The sequence below is a fragment of the Chelonia mydas genome, chromosome 9, assembly GCF_015237465.2.
Source record: "Chelonia mydas isolate rCheMyd1 chromosome 9, rCheMyd1.pri.v2, whole genome shotgun sequence".
Taxonomy (NCBI): Eukaryota; Metazoa; Chordata; order Testudines; family Cheloniidae; genus Chelonia; species Chelonia mydas.
The window spans coordinates 47,650,347-47,671,263 of NC_057855.1; the positions used below are offsets into that span (position 1 = coordinate 47,650,347).

Genomic DNA, 20,917 nt, shown 5'->3' on the forward strand with positions numbered 1-20,917 from the left:
GTTTCATTGAAGAGGGCAAGCTTGTTTCTCAACATTCCCTGAAAGCAGCCTATAATGCTTCCAATGAAACAGCTAGATCTTAGGCTACAAACATCACATTTCGGAGATACTCCTGGCTGTTCTTGTCAGGTATCTGTGGGTGCCCGGATAAGAACTGAAGTCCTTTTCTTAGAAAGACAGCAAGAGAGAAGGTGTGTTCACTCACAAAGTGGATGAACCCTTGCAATAGTAAATGAGACTAAGTTTCATAGATTTTAAGGTCAGAAGAGGCCATTAGGATCATCTAGTCTGACCTCCTGCACATTGCAGGCCATAGAACCTTGCCTTCCCACTCCTCTGATGTGACCTCTGGCTGAGTCCCTGAAGTCCTCAAATCATGATTTAAAGATTTCAAATTACAGAGAATCCAGCATTTACTCTAGTTTAAACCTGCAAATGACCCATGCCCCATGCTGCAGAGGAAGGTGAAAAACCTCCAGAGTCTCTGCCAATCTGACTGGGAAAAAATTCCTTCTCAACTCAGTTGGACCCTAAGCACATCAGCAAGAACCACCAGCCAGGCACCTTTGGGAAAGAATTCTCAGTAATAACTCAGATTCTTCCCCATCTTGTGTCCCATCGTTGGTTATTTGGGATATTTTCTACTAGGGTGGATTTCATTTAAATCGTGATTTAAATCACTAGTCAGGAAGACTTGATTTAATCATGGATTTCTACATAAAAGTGCATTCTTGTTGGTTGTTATAACCTTAATACATATTTTTCACAACGCAGAGATAGATGTAGCATTCATTTTTAGAAGGTACACATGATACATTTTTTAAGTGATTTATTTTGAAAACTTTTCAGATTAGTTTTACAGCTATATCAGAAAATGAATGATTGTTTGGTTATTTCATTTACCAAAGGTAATTGAAGCAGATATTTATGAAGTCATTGGGAGGCAAACTATCTCCAGTTCAACAGGTTAATCATTAATATTTGGAGGATTTTCTTGCTATGCTGTATTAGGAGGAGAACATCATCAGACAGACATTTAAATTGTTTTATTTAACTAAAACAACAACGTTATGTATTCTGGATTTTTTCTTCAACAACAAACATGTAATATTTTAACAAAACAAGCATATGAATTTTTGAATTATTTAAACATTCAAATTTTTTAAAATCAAGTTTGTTTTTGTTAAAATTGTTTTTAACTAAAATAGTTAAATGAAATATTTAAAAAAACAAAAAACAAAAATTAAATCAACTATGTCAGCCAGGTCAACATGAGAAGCTTAAAATATTGGCTTCTGCAGCTAACTCACTCGTCTTCACCTTCATTTTCCTGTTTGTTCATAATCTGGAAAAGAAAAACAAGCTTTCCTGCTATTTCAGGTCCCAAACGATTTCTCAATTTGGAATGAATTAATCCAAAGGAAGAAAATATTCTTTCTACACCGTCAGAAGCAGCTACTGCTGTTAAAAGTGAGATTATCACTTCAACAATCTCTGAATCCAAGTGCTTAAGTGACTTCCACCAGTTCGCTGGTGTGACTTTCTTTAAAACATCATCAGCAAACACACATTTCTTGAATTGAGCAGGGGGCCCTGCTTTGAGCAGGGGTTTGGACTAGATGACCTCCTGAGGTCCCTTCCAACCCTGATATTCTATACTATGATTCTATGAATGGGTCACGCTTAGCTCTGAAGTTTATTATAGTTGGCATTAGGGAGGGATGATTGCTGGGTGTCCATGTCATAACCAACTCCTCTTCTTCAGCAGTTAAGGTTTGACTTTGGTACCAAATATTGAGAGTATGTGCAAGAAAATGAGCTGGAGATAGTTCTTGTCCCATTCGTTTTTTTAATTATTGTAATTTAACTCTGTCATTGCTTATTTCTCTTTTTGAGATCTCACTCAGTTCCTTCCAAATTTCAACAGCGCCAGCAATAAAACAGCGATTTCCCTGCCTTTTGTTCAAGGCTACAGAAACAGGCTTCAGGTACTCAGCATGTGTTCAACATTTCTCTTAAGCTCAATGTTGAGAACTTTGGCTGTGACAGTGCCATCTATTTTTTTCACGATTTTGTTCATAAACTGTCATCAGATTAGGCTAGTTCTTGATACAGTGCTCAAAACAGTCCACTACTGAGTTCCATCGCACGTCTTGTGGGAGAGTTAGCTTGGTTCCTCCCACTTTTTTCAGAGCAGCTGCTGCAAAGTGGTTGATACGGAAGTATTTTGCAATTTCAACAACATTAGCCTTTATTTGTGGAACACTGAAGTCTTTGGCTAGGAGGTGCATCAAATGAGCACTGCAACCGTATGTTGTTAGCTTGGGACTCTCTTCTAAATAATTTCTTCTCATCTTGATTACATTTGCAGCATAGTCTGTGACCAAGCTGCATACTAGACATTTGAATTTTTTTTCATAGTTTGTTATAGCTTTTCCTGCTACTTCTTGTAAGTATTCTGCTGTGTGTGCATCTCCTGATGTATCAATTGTTTCTGTAAGGAAGACATTCCCTTCTTCTGTTGTCACACAAGCAGGTACAACAGGATCATTGTGGACATTGCTCCACCCATCAAGACTCAGGTTAACAATTTCACCCCCTAAACCTTTCACACACTGCTCAATTTCTCTTTCATGCACATTATCCAGCAATTTGCTGCGACATCTGCTCTGTTGGGTGGACTGTATCTTGGTCTTAATGACTGAACCATGTTAATGAAGAGTGGGTTCTCAATCATACGGAAAGTAGAGTTTCTTGCAGAAACAAACCAGGCAGTTTTTTCATCAATTACCTCTTTTTGTCATCTGCTGGTTCTTATCACAAACGTATCTGTGGTTGTTTCTGGATGATGGAGATTTTTTTTTCTTTTTGCTACAGGTGATATACTGTGGCTATGTGACATATATGATGTGACTGAAACACTATCATTGGCAGATAACTCTGAAACTATAGAAAATGATGGTGATCTTCAAGATGGATAGTCTTCAGAATTCTGTATTTTGAGGATGGATTCTCCTAAACAAAATAAGTCAATGCAGTTATTCAATTATTATTACCATACTGCTCAGTTAGTATTACTCATTGCATTCACTGACACTTAGTACTACTTTAAAGGTGAAATTGTAAAAGGAAGATCTGCCTATTTCAGCTATTTATTTTTTAATCACAACTGTATCTAAAATGATAGTACCATAGAGTAACAACTATATTTTTTGCTCAAACATGAGAATTCAAGACTAGTTCAGAATGAAGACAGGCAGTCCTTAAGCAAGAAGTAAGAAATAAAAAAGTTTACCAACCTGAAGATCCTGCATGTTCCTTTCATCATCTTCAACACAGCTTCCTCCTGAGAAGGAACACTTCTCATGATGTTGTTTCATTTGGGAAACCAGACCTTGCACTTCTTTGTTACACTGTTTGTATTTTGCATGCATGCCCATCTTACCCACGGGTAGAGGAACTTCATTAAAATATTCCCAAACTGAGTCTCTCTTACAGCTTGCTGCCATTAAAGGTTTTCCCTTCTGGTGGGAGAATGGTATGGTAGATCTCAAATCAATGAAGGCTACACTGAGAAAGACCTCAAGACTTCTGGAATATGCTGCTCAAACAGTTTCACTTTTGTTTCTACTGCCTGTCCCTCCCTTCTCACATTTATCTCCAGACTTCTTCTCCTTGTCCAGATCTATTCCGCCCCCAACAATCTTCTATTCATTGAACTTTTTGAAACTTTTCACTTTTAGAGCAAGGTAAGGATTGACTCTGTGTACACAAATTTGCAGAGGGACAATAGGGTTGAGGTCTGTTTTTCTCACCTCTATATATTATTTATTTAAAAACATTTTTCCTGTTCACAAGGATGTTATCTCTGGAGACACAAATCCACAGTTTGAGAATGGCAAAACTAAGCATCTCTGATGGTTTCTTCTAGTCTGAGCACTGAGTCCCATTGGGTAGTGTGACAAAGTTCCTACTGTACCTTGGTGGGTCTTGTGCTTATTGGCGGATTTGCTCGCCTTGGAGCTTCACAGCAGCCCTCAGCTTGGCCGTTTTTCTGAACCCACAGTCCAGGTCGACTCTTCCTGTGTCTGTCCAGGAGTTGGGAGGATTTGGGGGGGTCCCGGGCCTGCCCTCTACTCTGGGTTCCAGCCCAGGGCCCTGTGGAATGCAGCTGTCTAGAGTGCCTCCTGGAACAGCTGTGCGACAGCTACAACTCCCTGGGCTACTTCCCCATGTCCTCCTCCCAACACCTTCTTTATCCTCACCATAAGACCTTCCTCCTGGTGTCTGATAATGCTTGTGCACCTCAGTCCTCCAACATTCCACGTTCTCACTCTCAGGTCCAAGTGCCTCTTGCTCCCAGCTCCTCACACGCACACCACAAACTGAAGTGAGCTCCTTTTTAAAACCCAAGTGCCCTGATTAGCCTGCCTTAATTGATTCTAGCAGTTTTTTGATTGGCTGCAGGTGTTCTAATCAGCCTGTCTTAATTCTCTCCAGAAGGTTCCTGATTGTTCTGGAACCTTCCCTGTTACCTTACCCAGGGAAAAGGGACCTACTTAGCCTGGGGCTAATATATCTGCCTTCTATTACTCTCCTATAGCCATCTGGCCTGACCCTGTCACAGTAGACAGAAAGATTAACCTAAATAATCTATACAGAAGCCTCTGGAGCCCCATAAATTTGAGTCCCTAATCCATGAACTATTGGAACTCATTTACAAAACTTTTCTTAAACATTACATGAATATATTGTCTCATACTATAGAATTAGAATTTATAATCCCTATTCCATGATGAGATATCTTTGAGCTATAATATATCTTAATTAAAACTATCTTTAGATAGGTTTTTTTCCCAAAAAGCATTTTATCAAAAAAATCCAATTTTAAATTTAAAAAAATACAATTTTTTAATTTTTTTTTAAATTGATTTTTATCTACCCTGTTTGCTATTAGCAGTTGCAGATTGGCTACATGCCACTTTAGGCAGTCTCATCATACCATCCCGTTCATAAACCTATCAAGCTCAGTCTTGAAGCCAGTTAGGTTTTTTGCCTTCACTGCTCCCTTTGGAACGCTGTTCCAGAACTTCATTCCTCTGATGGATAGAAACCTTTGTCTAATTTGAAGCCTGAACTTGTTGATGGCTAGTTTATATCCATTTGTTCTTGTCAACATTGGTGCTTAACTTAAATAACTCCTCTCCCTCCCTGATATTTATCCCTGTGGTGTACTTATAGAGAGCAGTCATATCTGCCCTCGGCCTTCATTTGGTTAGCTATACAAGCCAAGCTTTTCGAGTCTTCTCTCATAAGGTAGGTTTTGCATTCCTCTGATCAACATAGTAGCCCATCTCTTCACTTGTTGCAGTTTGAACTCATCTTTCTTAAACGTGGAAGACCAGAACTGCACGCAGCATTCCAGATCAAGTCTCACCAGTGCCTTGTATAATGGCACTAACACTTCCCTATCTCTACTGGAAATACCTCACCTGATGCATCCTAGGATTGCATTAGCCTTTTTCACGGCCACATCACGTTGGTGGCTCATAGTCATCATGTGATCAACCAATACAGAGTGTCTTACTCCTCCTCTGTCACTTCCAGCTATACGTCGCCAGTTTATAGCAAAAATTCTTGTTAGTCTCTCAGTGCATGACCTTGCACTTTGCACTATTAAATTTCATCCCAATTCTATCACTCCAGTTTTCATGGTCATCCAGATCTTCTTGTATGATATTCCAGTCCTCCTCCATATTAGCAATACCTCCCAACTTTGTGTCATCCACAGTTTTTTTCAGCACACCCTTGCTTTTTGTACCAAAGTCATAATAAAAATGTTAAATAAGATTGGTCCCAAGACCAATCCATGAGGAACTCCACTAGATACCTCCCTCAGCCTTGACAGTTCACCTTTCAATATGACTTGTTGTAGTCTCCCCTTTAACCAGTTCCTTATCCACCCTTCAATTCTCATATTAATCCCCATCTTTTCCAATTTAACTAATAATTCCCCATGTGGAACTGTATCAGATTCTTTCCTGAAATCAGGTAGATTAGATCTACTGCATTTCCTTTGTCTTAAAAAATCAGTTATCTTCTCAAAGAAAGAGATCAGGTTGGTCTGGCATGATCTACTTTTTGTAAAACCATGTTGTATTTTATCCCAGTTACCATTATTCCTCTATTTTCTTAACTACTTTCTCTTTCAAAATTTGTTCCAAGACCTTACATACAAATGAGGTCAAACTAACAGGCCTGTAGTTACCATGAGTTTGAAACATCGTGCTCAGCTTTTAAAAAGGAATACTCCTTGTCCTCAAGCTCCTGTTATAAAAGGCAATGCAATGTTCCCATGTCAACATTCTGAGACTTTTAGTCATTCTCTCCAGTGTACCAGAAAGCAGTCTAAAAACCAGTCTGCAAGACACCAGTCTCCAGGAGGTCCCTCCCAGTCTTCAGCCTCCTCAGTTTTGATGCATTTGTCAGGAGTACAGAACCAATTTCATTGTGTTCTTTACCTTCCTTTAGGGCCACCAGGCCCACTACCAAACAGCTTGAAATCAGATCGTGCAGAATGGCTACTGCATCCTTTTCAGTTTTCACTGCATCCTTTTCAGCTCTAGGCTGCCTCTAAATCCTGCTTCCACATCTCTTCAGGGATCCTACTGATGAGATATTACTTCTAGGTGAATTCTCTTCTACAGAGGGATCCATAGAACAGGTTCAGACTGTGTACCAAAGGAAAAGCTTCTACAGCAGGCACTTCCTCATCCGAAAGAACCTCTCCCCCATATTATCTTGTGGAAACTGAGGAGTTTCATCAAAAGATAAATTCTGCCTGCTGTCTTTGGGAAACATCACCCCCATCCTCCCGCCCTCTGACTGTCACAGTTCTTTCACCCTAAAGGACACGTACTTCCATGTACTAATACAGTCATTTAGTGTGAGCAACAGACACTTTCAATACAAGGACCTGCCATTTGGACTGTCAGCAGCACACACAGTTTTCACCAAGTGCTTGGCAATGATGGCTGTCCACTTAAGATGAAAAATCAATTTCTGTCCTTACTCACACAACTGGATGACAAGAACTAGATCCAGTAACCTACTCAGGTTATTAATTCAGACAGCCTGCAGTATCTTCAGATCAGCTGGGAAAAGTTTTCCCTGGTTTCCACCCCACATATATCCTTTCTAGATGCAGTTCTGGATTCCATACAAGTCAAAGGAGAGGCCTGCAGCAATCTCGCCGTATCAAAATCATTTTATATCTGCAAGATTTTTCCTGATAGCTTTAGCCATTTATGTCACCTCTTAGGCTTGTCTCAGGAGGAGACCTCTCCAAGATTCGATGGTCTAGAATTACAATAACCTACCTTATGTTTTCTATACCACAGAAATCACATTGCAAGAGTCTGTCATCTCTTAAGCTTCCTCTGCAATAGTAATCACAGAAACATCCAAGCTAGAGGGCACCCGACGAAGGACTGACAATAACCAGCCTCTCATGAGTAGAAGTATGCAAAAGCTCACCAAAAGGAAAGAGGTTACTTAATAGCAACTGGTTTCATAGTGGTAGCCATGTTAGTCTGTATCAGCAAAAATAACAAGGAGTCCTTGTGGCACCTTAGAGACGAACAAGTTTATTTGGGCATAAGCTTTCGTGGGCTAAAACCCACTTCATCAGATGCATGGCATGGAACATACAATAGGGAGGTATAAATACACAGCATATGAAAAGATGGGAGTTGCCTTACCAAGTGGGGGGTCAGTGCTAATGAGCCAATTCAATTAAGGTGGAAGAGGGCTATTCTCAACAGTTGACAAGAAGGGATGGAAATCTCTTTTGTAGTGCTAATGAGGCCAGTGTAAACAAGGTGGCCCATTTCAAACAGTTGACAAGAAGGTGTGAGTATCAGCAGGGGGAAATTAGTTTTTGTAGTGACCCATCCACTCCCAGTCTTTATTCTGGCCTAATTTGATGGTATCCAGTTTGCAAATTAATTCCAGTTCTGCAGTTTCTCGTTGGAGTCTGGTTTTGACATTTTTTTGTTGAAGAATGGCCACTTTTAAGTCTGTTATTGAGTGTCCAGAGAGATTGAAGTGTTCTCCTACTGGTTTTTGAATGTTATAATTCCTGATGTCAGATATGTGTCCATTTATTCTTTTGCTTAGAGACTGTCCGGTTTGGCCAATGTACATGGCAGAGAGGCATTGCTGGTACTGGGAGTGGATGGGTCACTACAAAAACTAATTTCCCCTGCTGATACTCACACCTTCTTGTCAACTGTTTGAAATGTGCCACCTTGTTTACATTGGCCTCATTAGCGCTACAAAAGTGATTTCCACCCCTTCTTGTCAACTGTTGAGAATAGCCCACTTCTACCTTAATGGAACTGGCTCGTTAGCACTGACCCCTCACTTGGTAAGGCAACTCCCATCTTTTCATATGCTGTATATTTATACCTCCCTACTGTATGTTCCACTCCATGCATCTGATGAAGTGGGTTATAGCCCACGAAAGCTTATGCCCAAATAAACTTGTTCGTCTCTAAGATGCCACAAGGACTCCTCGTTGTTTTTAATAATAACTGTAGTTCTTCAAGGGTTGCTTCTGTGTACTTCTGTATATTATTTTGAGCAGCCGTTGAGGTCCAGCAATGAGCACAGCATAGGCAGACACAAGAATCAAACCCTGTCTTTTTCATGAGGTTTCAGGGACTTGTATTATTTTTCTGGGGTGCCTTATGCCTACTTTGATACCTGGAAATATATGGGAACAATTATTAAACAATCAATTTGTAAACACCTGGAGGATAACAGGGTTCTAAGGAATATCTGGCATCGATTTGTCAAGAAGAAATCATGTCAGACCAACATAATTTCCTTTTTTGGGTCACTGGCCTAGTGGATGGAGGGGGAAGCAGTAGATGTGATATATCATGATTTTTAGTAAGGCTTTTGGCAGAGTCCCATGTGGCATTCTCATAAGTAAACTAGGGAAATGTGGTCTAGACAGAATTACTAAAAAGTGGGAGCACAGCTGGTTGAAAGACATACTCAGAGTAGTTATCAATGGTTCACTGTCAAACCGGGAAGGTGTATCTAGTGGGGCCCCCGGGGGCAGTTCTGGGTCTGGTATTAATTAATATTTTCATTAATGACCTGGTTAATGGAGTGGAGAGTATGCTTATAATTTATAGATAACACCAAGATGGGCTGGATTACAAGCACTTCGGAGGACAGGATTAGAATTCAAAATTACTTGACAAATCGGAGTATTGGTCTGAATTAAACAAGATGAAATTCAATGAAGACAAGTGCAAAGTACTTCACTTAGGAAGAAAAAATCAAATGCACAAATATGAAATGGGGAATAACTGGCTAAGTGGTAGTACTGCTGAAAAGAATCTGGGGGTTCTAGTGGATCACAAACTGAATGAGTCACCAGTGTGATGTGGCTGTGAAAAAGGCTAATATCATTCTGGATGTATTAACAGGAGTGTTGTGTGTAAGACATGTGAGGTAATTGTCCCACTCTACTCGGTACTGGTGAGGCCTCAGCTGGAGTACTATGTCCAATTCTGGACACCCCACTTTAGGAAAGATATGGAAAAATTGGCGCAAGTCCAAAGGAGAGCAACAAAAATGATAAAAGATTTAGAAAACCAGGTAAGATTAAAAAAACTGGGCACATTTAGTTTTGAGAAAAGAAGGCGGAGGGCGAACCTGATAGCAGTCTTCTAACATGTTATAAAGAGGACAGTGATCAGTTGTCCCTCATGTCCACTGAAGTTAGGACAAGAAGTAATGGGCTTAATATGCAGCAAGGGAAATTCAGGTTAGATATTAGGATAAACTTTCTAACTTAAAGGATAGTTAAGATCTGGAATAGGCTTTCAAAGGGATGTTGTGGAATCCCCATCATTGGAGCTTTTTAAAAATAGTTTGGAGAAACACCTGTCAGCTATGTTCTAAGTTTAATTGGTCCTGCCACAGCTCTGGGGACTGGACTTGATGACTTCTGGAGGTCCCTTCCAGCCCTACATTTCTATGATTCTATGATATTTTTACTTAGATACACTGTATTATGAATTTTTAAGCAGTAAATTCCCCATTATAACCTTTTCATTGCCTGCACATGGTATTTTTCACCATGGATTCTTAGAGCTTATAAATCTTTGCAGATAACTTTTTTGCCAGAACCTGGTGCATTTGATTAACTGTAGTTTGTTTCCTGATGATAGATAGGTTCACTAGATTGGCACTTATCTACCCCCATCTCCTCAGAGTTAGAGATGATGGGTTTTTCTTTTTTATATTTCTTAGCTTTGTTTACCATACATTGTGTTTGAAAAGGCATTGAGAAGAGATCGGTACTTGTGGAAATTTTGCACAAGCTGACCGATGCCCCCTGCTAATGGCTGTTCTCCAAGATCACAACATGGAGCAAAGTCAAATCAGCCTTTCATATTGTAAAGAGAAAAAATTCACTAGGGGGTCAATCTTTTGCATATTCAGTGTACATCTTCAGAAGACATTGTTAGAGATGGAAAGCAGGAGCAGGAGGACCCAGAGGTGGAGTGAGTAAACGGACTTCTTTATTGCAGTACTTGTTCCCCTCGACCCAATTGTCGAGTAAGCCCCGAACTAATCATATCACACTCTTTTATCTAAGTTAATATGTAAATACCCACATTACTACAATGCCCCCCAAAACCCTTATTTAATAATGTGAATGCCTATATAGTGAATATTAATAGCTATATACTGAATATAATTATACTCACCCCTGTTTACAGCATTAAGCATATTATACAGACATTTTTACCCTGCAGATACATTTCTTTGCAGTAATTGTAGCCACAAGTTCCCTTAACCAGCAGTTCACAGGGGAGGGAGGAAGGGGCCATGACCCTGAGCTCGTTGATGTAGCCAGGAGAGGAAGGGATGGGGGAGATAACACTTCTTCACGCAAAGGGTATCCTTCAGACAACCATATTCCTTATGCAGCTGCAACGCTTATCTATCCTTAACAAGCAGAAGGGAAAGGAAAAGGATGGCAACTTCATCTATCAAGCGAAGAAATAGTGCTTGCCTGTGCCTTACTGCCTGTTACCGTGATAGCAGTTACCCAGGTCTTTACTTAACCCTTAGATACCCCAACAGACAAGAGTTTCAAATTATTTTTATATTTTTTTTCCTGGTTTTCAGTTTTTTTGTTTGTTTGTTTTGTTTTGAACATCAACTGAAAGAACCTTTAGAAGCCAACTTTGCACTCCGTCCTGCCTCCATAAACTTCGGTGGTGCAGGTTGGGTCTTTTCTGTATAGAGAAGCAGAAGAATTATAACACTTGTTTTTGTAGAACATTCCCTATTATTTTTGTACATTTTAATTTAACTGCTAGATTGTTTAACAATGTTGGTTTTGGTAACTTATTTACATAGAATTTTAAATGAACAACAAAACTAGAGATTACTAGGTGGATGCTACTTAATCTTCATGTGCGTTTCATTAGGATATTTTGGCTAATCTTAGTGTGTTTTTTCTTTAGCAAGGTGAAGTGAGGTTGAAGTGTTTGAAAGCTCTACAGAGTCTGTACACCAACAGAGAGTTGTTCCCTAAACTGGAGCTATTCACTAACAGATTCAAGGTAAGAGTAGAAAGAGGAAATGTGCTTTTTGAAAAGACTATAGAACTGTAGAATTGTGTCTCATCTATCTAGTTGTTTCACTTCTCTTAAGTCATGTGCATTAAATTATGTGAAGGAGACTCACCTGCTTCTGCCAGTGATTAAGTACTTTTCATGGGGACTGTCCAGCTACAGTGGTGAAACTATCATGTTTGCTGTTTTCAGTAGGAAAGGGGCTCTTGGTCTTTTAAATTAAAGAAATGTGACTTATTTCAGAAGCAGAAGTATTTCTGAATGAAATTTATGAGGGTGATACGAGCACATTTATTTTTGAAGTTATTTATCAAACATATATCACTAGATCTGGGCATGATTCTTACTTTCCCACTTGTCCTCTCACATTACCAAATAATCCTATGATTTTTATATTTTAATCTCAGTGAATTGTAGGGCTCATTGAAGGTTTTCCCATGTACTATAATATTTACTTTCATATATAAAATACATATATATACTCTCTCTCTCTCTCTCTCTCTCTCTTTCGAAGTGTGTGTGTGTGTGTGTATATATATATATATACACATACACATTTTCTAATATAATATAATTAATAGATTAATATAGAAAGGGATGCTGTGAAGATAACTCTTTAATGAAAATGTGTGAGAGCATGAATGAATGACTGACCGACCTCAGGGCACACCCCAATGAGGCGATATCTACATCATAAATGTCATTATAATTGAAATTAACATGCAGTATGTTAATTAGTAATGTAAAATGTTCATCCAAGGGTACTTCTCTGGAATGATTCCACACTATTCTTTGAAAGGACAACCTAATAGGTTGTTTCTGACTGGGTGATGGAATTGCTGGGATTTACCATGTACCTTATTTAGTTATTAGCTATTATAAAAAGACTATGTGTTTATAGACAGATGGGCTAATTTAATAAAATGTCATGAAAAAATAATTTAAATGAAAAATAACTTTTCTGTAGTGCTCCCCAGAAAACAATTCAAGGCAGAGCCAACACTATAACCAGCCCAAGATGTCATCCTACATGGCATCTGGGGAGGGGAGTGGGAAAGAATTAGAGCACATCATGTGACACAGGCCTAAGCTTTTATGTGCCTGCGGTATTAAGACCCTTTGGAACAATCTGGCTAAAGTTATAGCCATTGACATATTTTTAATTCTGTAGGTACAAAGTCCTTCTGGAACCATCAAAGCATTAATAAATTAACTATGGGAACATTCACACAAACACACATTCACACTCTCCACTGTAGAGATGTATGTGCGTCCAATGCATTCAGGTCAGAGACTTTTGCCTGCAGTATTAGTGACACATGCACCTTTGCTATGCTCACATATGGAGCTGGAGTATAAAAGGGGTGTGGCTGCCACCTCCCGCTCAGTTCCTTCTCACTGTCCATGGTGAGAGTTGATGCTTCCTGTTGCTCTTGAGCTTTGTTTTTCCTTGTTAGCCAGCTTCTACAAAACCTTTATAAATAGTTGTTGATAATGTTTAATGCAGTGTAGTTGTAGCCATGTTGGTCCCAGGATATTAGAGAGGCAAGGTGGGTGAGGTAATATCTTTTATTGTTCGTTTTTGTGTTGGAGACTATCATCAGTTTTTTTGTTTTTTTTTTATATAGTTGTTTTGGATTTCTTGTGTGATTTCCAGGTAGCATTCCTGGGTTTTGTTTTTCCCTCTAGTGTATGGGAGCATGTGATGATTTCTGGTTTGTTTTTGTGTTGGAGGCCGTCATGAGGTTTTTTTGGTCCCTTGAATGATCTTTTACAATATGTGCTAACTACTTATGCTAAGCAATATGTTTCACCTTGTACTTTGCTGTGTTGCTGGGAGTTCCTTTCCTAGACCTGAAGAAGAACTCTGTGTGGCTTGAAAGCTTGTCCCTCTCACCAACAGAAGTTGGTCCAATAAAAGGTATTACCTCACCCACCATGTCTCTCTGATAGTGTTTAGTGTTAGTTTATTTAGGTTGCGCTGGGGGTGTCTTTCCATGCAGAGATCCTCAGGATTTGAGCAGTGTGCCATTTGCAGGACCATGATTCCTGTGAGTAATAAACTTGTGTTGTCTAGTTTGTTCAGATCAGGAACATGTTAAGGACAAATATTCAATATGTACCTCTCTTTTCCAACAACAACAAAAAGCAAAGGAACTTCAACCTTAAGGTACGTTTACTAGAAAAGGCAGGTGCTACATCCCTTTTCAGAGCCTTACCCTGACCATGAGAGGATGGAGGCTTCTTCGATGAGGAGTGCACCTCTGGTTGCTCCAGCCCCCAAACCAAAATCGGGAGAAAAAAGATTCTCCTCTTCTTCTCCCGTGGCCTCCTCAGAATACTGAAAGCCATCATTTTTGGCCATCATTGAGTCTGGTATCACTTTTTCAGTCTGAGGAGCACATACCGCCAATATCAGTAACTTCAATGTTGGTAGGCATTCTTCACAGCAAAAGACCTTTTATGCCTTCTTGTGCCTGACTCTCCAGTATTGCACCATGAGGTATTATTAATAGCACCGGCTTCATCTACATAAATGCTGTTGGCACTGTGTACTTTGTAGCACTGCCTGTAATATTGGCACCATCAACATAGTCTGGATATCAGTCAGCATTTCACCTTCCACAGCTGCTTCCACCAGGGCCAACAAATCCAGCTTCAGCATCAGTACTGCTGGTGCAATAGCATGCATTGCCCATGCTAAGACCTCCACCAAAACAGTTTCAGATTTGGAGCATGACAAGGTGTTTCTCCTAAAAGGCCTGTTAGTTCTCCTGATAGATGACATTTGAAGGACTCCATCTGTGACATGGAGCAAGAGCGTTACCCTTACAGGGATGTTCCTGCCCTCCACCATAGACTGTGCAGAGACTGGACTACCCACTTATGCCATACTGGGCTCCTTGGATTGCTCACAAAGCTTCCAGATACCCATCTGCAATGTGGTCTAAGAGAAAGTCACCTTCTCCTGTACCTGTTCCAGTCAGGGAAGACCTTCTCCTGGTTTGTCACCTATCCCCAACTTAGAACTGACTAATGAAGAGGAACTGAGGGAGAAACCCACACATCTTCTACCATATGTGTCTTTATTTTTGCCTGATGAGACCATTTGCTGGAGTCTTCATCTCCTCCTGAAGCATTTAAGATCTTTTCAGATCTTAGGAGGAGGGTGGCCATATTGCTAGATGTGCCAGCAGGGGTTCTGCTGGACAACCCTCACAAACTTTTTGACATTTTATAGACTGCAGCCCTGGGAAGGGTTGCCCTTCCCATTAATGAGTCCCTGTTAGACTGTGCTAAAACCCTATGGCAGGCCCCAGAATCTGTACCATCCACTGCGAGATATGTGGACAGACTTTATCAAGTTCCTCAGCAGGAATTTGATTATTTTTTCAGCCATCCTGTACCAGAACCCTAGATAGTCACTGTGGCCAATGAGCACTGAAGGCAGACTCAGTCTAGGGCTACCGAAAAGGGCAAAAAAACATAAGATATTAGACTTATATGGTAGAAAGGCCTCTATCACTGCAAGCCTTCAAATGAAGGTGTCTCAATACACGTTTACGAATTGGGTAGCAATGTGAAGGAAGGATACATCATCCAGTTCACTTCCTTCCCTTTCCCCACCATCCCTGTTCCTTTTCAGGGACTCATCTCACGAAGCTGTATAACTTCAGGATGTGCAGTCTCTTTTGGAATTGGGAGCAGTAGAGGAAGTTCCTTACCAGCAGAGAGGGAAAGGTTTCTATTGCCATTACTTCCTGATTCCCAGTATAGGAGGTGGTCTGAGGTCCATTTTGGATTTGAGAAAACTGAATGGATCCATCAAGAAAATGAAATTTCAGGATGGTTACCTTCACATCTATCATTCCTTCTTTGGAGATTGGCAACCGGTGTGCTATATTCAGTTTGCTTAATGCTTACCTTCATGTGACAATACATCCAGGCCACAGAAAATATCTTTGAATCATAGTCGGGAACACACACTAGCAGTACACAGTGCTGCCCTTCAGTCTGTCCTCAGTAGGAGGGTGATGAAGCACTGGAATGGGTTACTTAGGGAGGTAGTGGAATCTCCATCTTTAGAGGTTTTTAAGGTCCAGCTTGACAAAGCCTTGGCTGGGATGATTTAGTTGGTGTTGGCCCTGCTTTGAGCAGGGGATTGGACTAGATGACCTCCTGAGGTCTTTTCCAACCCTAATATTCTATGATTCTATCCCATAGGGTGTTTACAAAGTGTATGACAGTGGTAGCAGGCCACCTTCGTTATACTGGTGTTCAAATACTGGGATAATTGACTAGTCCAAGGAACGTCAAAGGGACAAGTCCAAAACAGCATCTTCATTATCAGAGATCTGTTCTCTTATCTGGGCTGAAATTAAAGGTAGAGAAATCAATATTACTACCAACACAACAAATATATTCCATGGAGGCAGATCTTGATGCCACAACGGCGATAGCTTACTTCCTGACAGATGGGTTCCAGTCCATAGTCACCCTTTGTAAAGTCCTCAGGTTGCACTTGAGGTTAATAGGACATTCTTACCTCCAACTTGTGGGGCACATGACTGAGCATGCCGGACTTCACCTCAGATGCCTGCAGGCCTTTTCTCAGTATACTGTTCAAACAGGCATGTTGATTTGCACACCTATATGAGTGCTTCCAATCCTAGACTGGTGGATGGCTCTCCAGAACATCTGCAAAGGGATTCAATGTTGACTCTTCTAGCAGATTATATGCATCATGGGCTTCGGTGCGCATCTGGGATGCATTCAGGCTCAGGAGTTATGGATGACACGGAAGGTTATTCTCCCTGTAAATATATTGGAACTTTGAGCCATTTATTGGCCTGCGAGACATTCATCACCACCATCAGAAGTTCTTTAGCTCCCCCGACAGTGGCCCATGATATTGTGGTATTTAAAATTTGCTGTTAGAGGTTATGTGAACTTTCATTTGATCCTTTGAGGACAGTAGATTTGAATTTCCCTTTCCCTGAGATTATTTTCTTAGTGGCCATTTCCTTGGCCAGGACTAAGAGGAAACTAGCAGCACTGAGGTCTCTTGCCTTACATCTAACCACTAAGGACAAGATGGTTTATCATATCGATCCCAGTTTCCTACCAAAGATGTCACTGCATTTCCCACTTAATACAAAATGTTTCTTTTCCAAGCTTATGCCCTTAACAGTAGTTCACAAAAAGAAACTCTTACTCAATCTGGACTTCCACAGAACTTTCAAATTGTATTTGGAAAGGAAATCTCCTTTCTGGAAAATCATGCCTCTGTTTTCTTCTCTTTGTAGGCTCCAAACAATCTTTAGGAGCATCTAGATATAACAGAGATACCTTGTCCCATTAGGATCAAGGATCACTCTCCTGAAGCATGATCAGCAAGAGGCAATGCTTCCATTAACAAACTTTTTAGGGTAGCCACTTGACACACCTTAAATATTTTTACCAAGCATCACAGGTTAAATGTGCAGATGTCAGCTTATGCTTTTGGGTACTTAGAGCCATTGTCCCTTGGAATTCTGGAAGGGCGTGGGGACCAGGAATTGATTTGCTCAATTCATGGTCATTCTTAATTTCACTCCCTAGTCCCTCTTTCATTCCTTTTAGTTAGCTCTCTTCTGTTCTTTCTCAGCCCAGGTATTTTAACAGTAGCATTTCACAAAACCCAAGGTCTGTTCTAGAGTAAGCCAAGTCTCAGAAAACCATGTCCCCAGTTTGTTTTCTGTTGCTTGAACAATGTATCAAGACCCAAAAGAAATTGTGTTCCAGGGATCAACAGACATCTCTGCAGACAAGGAGGGTGTTTGTTTCAAGTTGAAAGAAATCAAACTGGGAAAGGAAAGTAAGGAACCAGTAGAGGAACTCCTCAAAAGCGTGAAAATCCTGCCATTGAATTGGCCATTGGTCTGCTGGTGTTCACAGAGAGCGGAGACGGATTAGTGTTTTGTGGGGCCCTGGACCAGAGCAAGTGGGGGCCCCTTCCCACCCCTTCAGCCTGCAGTCCCATCCCCACCCCCTCCCCGCGCTGCTGCTGGGGAAATGTGGTCAGAGTGCAGGAGCTTGCCCTGCCCCCACCCAGCACTGCTGCTGGGGAGCTGTGTCAGGGTGCAGAGGCTTCCTTCCACCCTCCTGGCACTTCTGCCAGGGAGCGGGGTCGTGGCTCAGAGGCTTCCCCCTCATGAGCACCAGGCAGGCAGAGTGGGGCAAGCTCCCCTGCCCTGACTCCACTCCCCGGTAGGAGCGCCGGGTGGTGTGTGTAGGTGCCCATTTTTCTGGGGCCCCCCCAGTTGGCCAGGGCCCCTGAGCATGGGCCCCGTTGGTCCAGTGGCTAATCCACCACTGACAGAGAGAGAGAAGGAAAATCCATAGTTGTACCACCAAATTCCTCACATTTCTTATGGAAGGCATGTGGGATAATTATTGAGGCCAGATGGTGGCTTAAGTCATGGGCATGCAAAGGGCCATGCTGCAGCAGCTGCTTCAGGTGAGATTCTCTGCACAGTGCTCCTTCACATGCATACACCCTGACCCAAATGCACTACTGAAGCTCTATTGGTCATTGTGAAGGAAAGAAATTGGGGCCACAGCCATGCCCTCATCCAGCCCAACCCCATCCCCTTTCAGCAGGCTGGTACTGAGGAGACACTAGCTCAGAGTAGTGCCTCAGTTCCCCAGCCTGAGTTTGCCTGACGTCTGCATGGGATGGTAGGAGGGGAAAGTTCCTTGACACATGTTCCCATTCCTGTTGCATGTACAGTGTTAGATTCAGGACATACAGAACCTGACATATCTATCACCACGAAGGCACATTGTACTAGATGAACTTAGCATGTTCTAGAGAAGTCAAATGGTTATCATGTTTCTGTGGAAAGGTATATCCATCAAAGACTGTTTATTTTGTAACTTAAATATTCATTTTCTGAAAACGTTGTGTGTGTTGTCGTTCTAATACAACTGCTTTTCAGGATCGCATTGTATCAATGACACTTGATAAGGAATATGATGTTGCTGTGGAAGCCATTCGATTAGTCACTCTAATACTTCAGTGAGTATTTTTCAAAGCTAGCATAATTCACTATGAGAAGCACTTTTGCCAGGAATATGTATCAGGTTTAGATTTCTCATGCGTATTATGAAGGACTTGTAGCACTGAAGGTGGATTAAATGTGTCATAATTTCACTGAGCAATTTTTGGAGAAGTTGGAATAGGATAAATGGCTGCATAAAAATACCCTGGTGAAATTCAGAAATTTACTAACTCCTTGATGTCAGTAGTTTCAGTGTGTCCACTGTTACAAACAAATCCAGACTGGCAAAATAGACTGACGGTACAAGCAGATCATTTTAACTATGTTCTCTGTTCTTTTTTTCTTTTAAATGCCAAAAGCTATTTGCGTGCGAAGTTCAACTGAGAATTTAACCACACTAAAGTCAGGATATGCTCTGGTAACCTTAACTTTGCAACTTTAATTCTGTTCTGTTTTCAAGTCAAAGATACAAAAACACAATAGGAAATTTCCAAATTTAAGAATATATTTCATAATATAAAATGCTGCATCTGTACATGCGCATACATGAATGAAGAAAAACTGTAGTGTCGTATTATATTCAGAACTACCAGAAGGATCTTCATTTAAATTGATTAAAAAAAAACACAGTGAAGCATAAAATGGAAGATATGTTTTTGTTAAATACACACTGAAAATCCCTAATTTAAAAAAAAAAAATCATTCAGTATGTAATATTGTTTGTGTGTTCAGGTCTGGCAGAACCTAAAGTTCTCATCCTTGGAAGTGCCCAATATTGAATTGAGACCAATACTTGTTATAATTCAAGAAAAATGACTTTTCAAAATATTATGATGTTTGTGTGCTGTCACTGTAATATCTGAAAAAAATAAAGATCATGATTTACATAAAACAAAATGATGGCACATTATCTAAATTTTTTGAAAACTCAATAAAAAAAAATTAATTCCCCAAAATTGTGATGACAATTCTGGGCACAACTCTACAGTTAAGGTTGAAGCAAGGATTAAGCATCTCTGTTAAATGTTAATGATACAGTGAATTATTTCCAGATTTATGGTACTCAAAGTATAAGTATAGAATGAATTTTCAAAGAAATCTGATAATTAGTTTGTTAATATACCTCAACATGTTTAGATTTCTTTAGTTTAACCTTAACTCTGAAGTAAAGATACTTCATGTTAAATTCCCTGGTTTGTATCTAGGGAAGGAAACATTGCTTGAAAACTGGGATAGGGAGGATTAAGGCAGTATGAGGTAAGCCATGGTCTTGACTGTATGATAACAGGAGAGATCAAGCAGGTTTTTGCTGCTAGGAGGAATGTTTCATGAGGCTTGTCCTTTGGGTCATGATCCAAAGCCCAGTGAATTAAGTAGGAATTTTTCTACTGACTTCATTGAGATTTGGATCAGGTCCTTGATGAAGAATCCAAGTAGGTTTCTAGAGCTAAGAGATGGGGTTCAAAACTTGCAACGTGAGTGGGGATAATGTAGGAGAGTGGTAATAAGTGTCTAGTAAGATTTTCACTGGAGGATAACATTAAGGCTTCCACATCTGTCTGGGTGTGGAGCATGGAAACAGGGTTTGAGAATCATCCAGAATGTATGAAAGCTGTGAGAAGTGTTGCTTGGCTCTCTAGGGCTGGGAAGTAGATAGCAATCAATATAAATTAGAAGTTATGATGTGCAGAAAATACGTAAGGGAAATGAAAGAGGTGAGGGAAAAATCTCTGGCTGGCAGGACTAAGGACAATAAGGAGTTTTAAAAATATATTAGGAAAAAGGGAAATAATAGCAATAGTGTAGGTCCATTATTAGATGGAGAGGGTAGAATTGTTAATGATGCAGAAAAAGCAGAATGTTGAATAAATATTTGTGTTTTCTATTTGGAAAGTAGCAGGATGATGATGTACCCATATCTAGGGGTGGCAAAGCTTGATTTTTACTTTTTTTTTCTGGTTTTAACCATTTTTATCAATTTTTATTTTTACGATTTTTCCCCCCTATTTTTAACTATTTTATTTTAGAGTTGTGGGGGGGTGGGATTGGGGTTAGGGCAGCTCTGCCAGTGGGAGAGTTCCCAGTGCAGCTGTGGGGCATGACACCAGGGCTCCAGGGTAAGGGAGACTGTGGTCCTGGCTCGGAGGAGCAGAGGCCCCTGGTCACGGGGAGGCCACCCAGCTGCTGAACAGTTATGGCTCCGGG

The 20,917-nt window shown here is 40.5% G+C and overlaps 1 protein-coding gene across 4 annotated transcripts in view; it reads left to right on the forward strand.

The window, feature by feature from the left end:
• Positions 1-20,917, forward strand: part of STAG1 (stromal antigen 1) — a 365,202-nt gene that overhangs the window by 182,297 nt on the left and 161,988 nt on the right. For all 4 annotated transcript variants that reach the window (XM_037909148.2, XM_037909146.2, XM_043521994.1 and 1 more), the window contains 2 exons: positions 11,559-11,657; positions 18,650-18,729. In XM_037909148.2, coding sequence (XP_037765076.1) covers positions 11,559-11,657; positions 18,650-18,729 — 179 coding nt within the window. The remainder of the gene's footprint in view (positions 1-11,558; positions 11,658-18,649; positions 18,730-20,917) is intronic.